Below are 8240 nucleotides of genomic sequence, written 5' to 3'. Positions count from 1 at the left end.
AGAGAGAGAGAGAGGAGAGAGAGAGAGAGAGAGAGAGAGATGAGAGATGGCTAGAATTGGAGAGTCTGTCTGTATCAGACAGGGAATAGTTGAGTCAGAGCTATGCAGTACCTACTACTTCTCTTTTACCAGTCTGGAAACAGAGGAACAGTTCAATCTGTGCTAGTTTCTGGACAATAAAGTGCTGAAGTTCTGTGCAGGCCAGCTTGAACATTAGAAATACAGGTTTAGCTAGCTAAACATTAGTATTACACAGCCTAGTATTAGTGGTATCTAGCCTGGTATTAGTGTTATCTAACCTATTTATTAGTGTTATATAGTCCAGTATTAGTGTTGTATAGTCTAGTATTAGTGTTATATAGCCTGGTATTAGTGGTATATAGTCGAGTATTAGTGGTATATAGCCAAGTATCAGTGGTATATAGCCTAGTATTAGTGGTATATAGCCTAGTATTAGTAGTATATAGGCTAGTATTAGTGGTATATAGTCTAGTATTAGTGGTATATAGCCTAGTATTAGTGGTATATAGCCTATATTAGTGGTATATAGTCTAGTATTAGTGGTATATAACCTAGTATTAGTGGTATATAGCTAGTATTAGTGGTATATAGCTAGTATTAGTGGTATATATCCTAGTATTAGTGGTATATAGCCTAGTATTAGTGTTATGTAGTCTAGTATTAGTGGTATATATCCCATTATTAGTGGTATATAGCCTAGATTAATGTGTATATAACCTAGTATTAGTGGTATATAGCCTAGTATTAGTGGTATATAGCCTAGTAGTAGTGGTATATAGGTATAGTATTAGTGGTATTAGGCCTAGTATTAGTGGTTATATAGTCTAGTATTAGGGTCTATATCCTAGTATTAGTGTTATATAGTCTAGTATTAGTGGTATATAGCCTAGTATTAGTGGTATATAGCCTAGCAGTAGTGTTATATAGCCTAGTATTAGTGGTATATAGCCTAGTATTAGTGGTATATAGGCTAGTATTAGTGGTATATAGCCTAGCAGTAGTGTATCTAGCCTAGTATTAGTGGTATATAGCCTAGCAGTAGTGTTATATAGCCTAGTATTAGTGGTATATAGCCTAGCAGTAGTGTTATATAGCCTAGTATTAGTGGTATATAGCCTAGTATTAGTGGTTAATAGCCCTAGTATTAGTGGTATATAGCCTAGCAGTCGTGTTATATAGCCTAGTATTAGTGGTCTATATCCTAGTATTAGTGGTATATAGCCCTATTATTAGTGGTATATAGCCTAGTATTAGTGGTACATTAGCCTAGTATTAGTGGTATATAGTCTAGTATTAGTGGTATATAACCTAGTATTAGTGGTATATAGCCTAGTATTAGTGGTATATAGCCTAGTATTAGTGGTATATAGCCTAGTATTAGTGGTATATAGCCTAGTATTAGTGGTATATAGTCTAGTATTAGTGGTATATAGCCTAGTATTTAGCGGTATATAGCGCCTGGTATTAGTGGTATATAGCCTAGTATTAGTGGTATATAGTCTAGTATTAGTGGTATATAGTCTAGTATTAGTGGTATATAGCCTAGTATTAGGGATATATAGCCTAGTAGTAGTGGTATATAGCCTACTATTAGTGGTATATAGTCTAGTATTAGTGGTATATAACCTAGTATTAGTGGTATATAGCCTAGTATTAGTGGTATATTTCCTAGTATTAGTGGTATATAGCCTAGCAGTAGTGTTATATAGCCTAGTATTAGTGGTATATAGTCTAGTATTAGTGGTATATAGTCTAGTATTAGTGGTATATAGCCTAGTATTAGTGGTTTATAGCCCTAGTATTAGTGGTATATAGTCTAGTATTAGTGTAATATAGTCTAGTATTAGTGGTATATAGTCTAGTATTAGTGGAATATAGCCTAGTATTAGTGGTTATATAGCCTAGTATTAGTGTCATGTAGTCTAGTATTAGTGGTATGTAGCCTAGTATTAGTGGTATTATAGTCTAGTATTAGTGGTATATAGCCTAGTATTAGTGGTATATAGCCTAGTATTAGTGGTATATAGTCTAGTATTAGTGGTATATAGCCTAGTATTAGTGGTATATAGTCTAGTATTAGTGGTATATAGCCTAGTATTAGCTGTATATAACCTGGTATTAGTGGTATATAGCCTAGTATTAGTGGTTATATAGCCTAGTATTAGTGGTATATAGCCTAGTATTAGTGGTATATAGCCTAGTATTAGCTGTATATAACCTGGTATTAGTGGTATATAGCCTAGTATTAGTGGTATATAACCTAGTATTAGTGGTATATAGCCTAGTATTAGTGGTATATATTCTAGTATTAGTGGTATATAGTCTAGTATTAGTGGTATATAGCCTAGTATTAGTGATATATATCCTAGTATTAGTGGTATATAGTCTACTATTAGTGGTATATAGTCTAGTATTAGTGGTATATAACCTAGTATTAGTGGTATATAGCCTAGTATTAGTGGTATATATCCTAGTATTAGTGGTATATAGCCTAGCAGTAGTGTTATATAGCCTAGTATTAGTGGTATATAGTCTAGTATTAGTGGTATATAGTCTAGTATTAGTGGTATATAGCCTAGTATTAGTGGTATATAGTCTAGTATTAGTGGAATATAGCCTAGTATTAGTGGTATATAGCCTAGTATTAGTGTAATATAGTCTAGTATTAGTGGTGTTGTAGCCTAGTATTAGTGGTATATAGTCTAGTATTAGTGGTATATAGCCTAGTATTAGTGGTATATAGCCTAGTATTAGTGGTATATAGTCTAGTATTAGTGGTATATAGCCTAGTATTAGTGGTATATAGTCTAGTATTAGTGGTATATAGCCTAGTATTAGTGTTATATAGCCTAGTATTAGCGTTATATAGTCTAGTATTAGTGGTATATAGCCTAGTATTAGTGGTATATAGCCTAGCAGTGGTGTTATATAGCCTAGTATTAGTGGTATATAGCCTAGCAGTAGTGTTATATAGCCTAGTATTAGTGGTATATAGCCTAGCAGTAGTGTTATATAGCCTAGTATTAGCGGTATATAGCCTAGTATTAGTGGTATATAGCCTAGTATTAGTGGTATATAGCCTAGCAGTAGTGTTATATAGCCTAGTATTAGTGGTATATAGCCTAGTATTAGTGGTATATAGCCTAGTATTAGTGGTATATAGTCTAGTATTAGTGGTATATAACCTAGTTTTAGTGGTATATGGCCTAGTATTAGTGGTATATAGCCTAGTAGTAGTGGTATATAGCCTAGTATTAGTGGTATATAGCCTAGTATTAGTGGTATATAGCCTAGTATTAGTGGTATATAGCCTAGTATTAGTGGTATATAGCCTAGCAGTAGTGTTATATAGCCTAGTATTAGTGGTATATAGCTTAGTATTAGTGGTATATAGCCTAGTATTAGTGGTATATAGCCTAGCAGTAGTGTTATATAGCCTTGTATTAGTGGTATATATCCTAGTATTAGTGGTATATAGCCTAGTATTAGTGGTATATAGTCTAGTATTAGTGTATATATATAACCTAGTTTTAGTGGTATATGGCCTAGTATTAGTGGTATATAGCCTAGTATTAGTGGTAATAGCCTAGTATTATTGGTATATAGCCTAGTATTAGTGGTATATAGCCTAGTATTAGCTGTATATAACCTGGTATTAGTGGTATATAGCCTAGTATTAGTGGTATATAACCTAGTATTAGTGGTATATAGCCTAGTATTAGTGGTATATATTCTAGTATTAGTGGTATATAGTCTAGTATTAGTGGTATATAGCCTAGTATTAGTGATATATAGCCCAGTATTAGTGGTATATAGTCTACTATTAGTGGTATATAGTCTAGTATTAGTGGTATATACCTAGTATTAGTGGTATATAGCCTAGTATTAGTGGTATATATCCTAGTATTAGTGGTATATAGCCTAGCAGTAGTGTTATATAGCCTAGTATTAGTGGTATATAGTCTAGTATTAGTGGTATATAGTCTAGTATTAGTGGTATGTAGCCTAGTATTAGTGGTATATAGTCTAGTATTAGTGGTATATAGCCTAGTATTAGTGGTATATAGCCTAGTATTAGTGGTATATAGTCTAGTATTAGTGGTATATAGCCTAGTATTAGTGGTATATAGTCTAGTATTAGTGGTATATAGCCTAGTATTAGTGTTATATAGCCTAGTATTAGCGTTATATAGTCTAGTATTAGTGGTATATAGCCTAGTATTAGTGGTATATAGCCTAGCAGTAGTGTTATATAGCCTGGTATTAGTGGTATATAGCCTAGCAGTAGTGTTATATAGCCTAGTATTAGTGGTATATAGCCTAGCAGTAGTGTTATATAGCCTAGTATTAGTGGTATATAGCCTAGTATTAGTGGTATATAGCCTAGTATTAGTGGTATATAGCCTAGCAGTAGTGTTATATAGCCTAGTATTAGTGGTATATAGCCTAGTATTAGTGGTATATAGCCTAGTATTAGTGGTATATAGTCTAGTGTTAGTGGTATATAACCTAGTTTTAGTGGTATATGGCCTAGTATTAGTGGTATATAGCCTAGTAGTAGTGGTATATAGCCTAGTATTAGTGGTATATAGCCTAGTATTAGTGGTATATTGCCTAGTATTAGCTGTATATAACCTGGTTTTAGTGGTATATAGCCTAGTATTAGTGGTATATAGCCTAGTATTAGCTGTATATAACCTGGTTTTAGTGGTATATAGCCTAGTATTAGTGGTATATAGCCTAGTATTAGTGGTATATAGTCTAGTATTAGTGGTATATAGTCTAGTATTAGCTGTATATAACCTGGTTTTAGTGGTATATAGCCTAGTATTAGTGGTATATAGCCTAGTATTAGTGGTATATAACCTAGTATTAGTGGTATATAGCCTAGTATTAGTGGTATATAGTCTAGTATTAGTGGTATATAGTCTAGTATTAGTGGTATATAGTCTAGCAGCGACATCTCTTCAGGGCTAAAGATCCGGTTCAGATCTGTCTGTCTCTCCTCATGTCAAGCCACAGCTCCTCTCTCTCTCTCTGTGTGTCCATGTCAACCTGGTGGGATGCCTTTTTGTGTCAGTCTGTCATGTCTCTACTTGTGTCAGTCTGCCATCTCTCTATTTGTGTCAGTCTGTCATCTCTCTATTTGTGTCAGTCTGTCGTCTCTCTATTTGTATCAGTCTGTCGTCTCTCTATTTGTGTCAGTCTGTCATCTCTCTATAAGTGTCAGTCTGTCAGCTCTCTATTTGTGTCAGTCTGTCGTCTCTCTATTTGTGTCAGTTTGTCGTCTCTCTATTTGTGTCAGTCTGTCGTCTCTCTATTTGTGTCAGTCTGTCGTCTCTCTATTTGTGTCAGTCTGTCACCTCTCTATTTGTGTCAGTCTGTCGTCTCTCTATTTGTGTCAGTCTGTCGTCTCTCTATTTGTGTCAGTCTGTCGTCTCTCTATTTGTGTCAGTCTGTCACCTCTCTATTTGTGTCAGTCTGTCACCTCTCTATTTGTGTCAGTCTGTCACCTCTCTATTTGTGTCAGTCTGTCACCTCTCTATTTGTGTCAGTCTGTCGTCTCTCTATTTGTGTCAGTCTGTCGTCTCTCTATTTGTGTCAGTCTGTCGTCTCTCTATTTGTGTCAGTCTGTCATCTCTCTATTTGTGTCAGTCTGTCGTCTCTCTATTTGTGTCAGTCTGTCGTCTCTCTATTTGTGTCAGTCTGTCGTCTCTCTATTTGTGTCAGTCTGTCGTCTCTCTATTTGTGTCAGTCTGTCGTCTCTCTATTTGTGTCAGTCTGTCGTCTCTCTATTTGTGTCAGTCTGTCGTCTCTCTATTTGTGTCAGTCTGTCATCTCTCTATTTGTGTCAGTCTGTCGTCTCTCTATTTGTGTCAGTCTGTCGTCCCTCTATTTGTGTCAGTCTGTCGTCTCTCTATTTGTGTCAGTCTGTCGTCTCTCTATTTGTGTCAGTCTGTCGTCTCTCTATTTGTCTGTCATCTCTCTATTTGTGTCAGTCTGTCACCTCTCTATTTGTGTCAGTCTGTCATCTCTCTATTTGTGTCAGTCTGTCACCTCTCTATTTGTGTCAGTCTGTCATCTCTCTATTTGTGTCAGTCTGTCGTCTCTCTATTTGTGTCAGTCTGTCATCTCTCTATTTGTGTCAGTCTGTCGTCTCTCTATTTGTGTCAGTCTGTCGTCTCTCTATTTGTGTCAGTCTGTCGTCTCTCTATTTGTGTCAGTCTGTCATCTCTCTATTTGTGTCAGTCTGTCATCTCTCTATTTGTGTCAGTCTGTCACCTCTCTATTTGTGTCAGTCTGTCATATCTCTATTTGTGTCAGTCTGTCACCTCTCTATTTGTGTCAGTCTGTCATGTCTCTATTTGTGTCAGTCTGTCATCTCTCTATTTGTGTCAGTCTGTCACCTCTCTATTTGTGTCAGTCTGTCACCTCTCTATTTGTGTCAGTCTGTCATGTCTCTATTTGTGTCAGTCTGTCACCTCTCTATTTGTGTCAGTCTGTCGTCTCTCTATTTGTGTCAGTCTGTCACCTCTCTATTTGTGTCAGTCTGTCACCTCTCTATTTGTGTCAGTCTGTCATGTCTCTATTTGTGTCAGTCTGTCACCTCTCTATTTGTGTCAGTCTGTCGTCTCTCTATTTGTGTCAGTCTGTCACCTCTCTATTTGTGTCAGTCTGTCATGTCTCTATTTGTGTAAATGCTGCTGTGTCTTTCTTTTTTCAAGATGGCGTAAAGTTGGTATCTGTATTATCAGTTTGTTGAAACAGCAAAGACTTGTGTTTCTTTGTGTCGCGGCGTCTATCATCGAGCGGCTGGCGTTCATGGTTGACATCGATGTTCCTCTGTAAAACAGTCTGGTCAGCTGTGTTTGTTTGTGTTTATCAGCGTTGTTTGTTTGTGTTTATCAGCTGTCAATATGTCTGTCTGTCTGTCTGTCTGTCTGTCTGTCTGTCTGTCTGTCTGTCTGTCTGTCTGTCTGTCTGTCTGTCTGTCTGTCTGTCTGTCTGTCTGTCTGTCTGTCTGTCTGTCTGTCTGTCTGTCTGTCTGTCTGTCTTGTCTGTGTAGAACATCCAGGACAGTGAGATTCTGACGCATTTCACAGGCACCCTGACTGATTCCTGTTTTCTGTCCACTCCTCCTCCCCCTCTTCCTCCTTTCCTCCTCTCCCTCTCTTCCCTCATCTCTCCCCCTCCCCTCCGCTCTCCCCACCAGTCTTCAGAACCCACCAGGAGGAAAGGCATTCCGGGTGTTTGCTGTGATCTGAATGTTCCGTGTTCTGACTGAGTGTTCCATGTTCTGGCTGAGTGTTCTGTGTTCTGACTGAGTGTTCTGTGTTCTGACTGATTGTTCCATGTTCTGACTGAGTGTTCCGTGTTCTGAATGAGTGTTCCAAATTCTGGCTGATTGTTCCGACTGAGTGTTACGTGTTCCGAAGGTCAGGGGCTCCATCTCTCCTCTCTTACCAAACACAGAATCAATCATCTCTGCTGTCCGTTTGGCTGAATGGGCCGTGAACACTCACCTCTGCTGTCAAAAGCTGAAAATGACTGTTCACTAGCCGAAAAGCTGAAAAGGCCTATTCACTAGCCGCGACGTCAGAGGACGTCTCCACGGAAACTATAGACATTTATCACAGGTACGGGCATCGCTGAATGAAGAGGGATGGGAGAGAGCAAGGCTGATGCTCAGTGCAGTCCCGTTTCAATGTTTTAATGTCATCTGGTTCATTTTATAAACTGTATATATTTGACGGAATTGCTAGAATTACTTTAAACTGTAAAGTGCAGTACCAGTCAACAGTCTGGACACACCTACTCATTCCAGGGTTTTTCTTTATTTGTACTGTTTTCTACATTGTAGAATAATAGTGAAGTTATCAAAACTATGACATAACACATATGGAATCATGTAGTAACCAAAAAAGCGTTACGCTAATTCAAAATATAATATATAATATATATTTTAGATTGTTCAAATAGCCACCCTTTGCCTTGATGACAGCTTTGCACACTCTTGACATTATCTCAACTAGTTTCACCTGAAATGCTTTTCCAACATTCTTGAAGTTCCCACATATGCTGAGCATTTGTTGTCTGCTTTTCCTTCACTCTGTGGTCAAATTCATCCCAAACCATCACAGGAGGTGTGCTGGGTCATTGTCCTGTTGAAAAACAAATGATAGTCCCACTAAGCGCAAACCAGATGGGATGGCGTATCG

General features: G+C 37.2%; 1 protein-coding gene across 1 annotated transcript in view; it reads left to right on the top strand.

The window, feature by feature from the left end:
• The window catches only part of LOC109885321 (cysteine-rich secretory protein LCCL domain-containing 1), a gene marked incomplete in the record, with an annotated part of 74869 nt that extends 66974 nt beyond the window's left edge, over positions 1-7895 (top strand). The window contains 1 exon segment of the mRNA XM_031836445.1: positions 7235-7895. Coding sequence (XP_031692305.1) covers positions 7235-7286 — 52 coding nt within the window.
• Between the last annotated feature and the right edge of the window lie 345 nt (positions 7896-8240).

Source organism: Oncorhynchus kisutch, linkage group LG11, assembly GCF_002021735.2.
Source record: "Oncorhynchus kisutch isolate 150728-3 linkage group LG11, Okis_V2, whole genome shotgun sequence".
Lineage (NCBI taxonomy): Eukaryota > Metazoa > Chordata > Actinopteri > Salmoniformes > Salmonidae > Oncorhynchus > Oncorhynchus kisutch.
The sequence above is the reverse complement of the archived record's forward strand: the minus strand, read 5'-3'. Positions and strand labels throughout refer to the sequence as shown.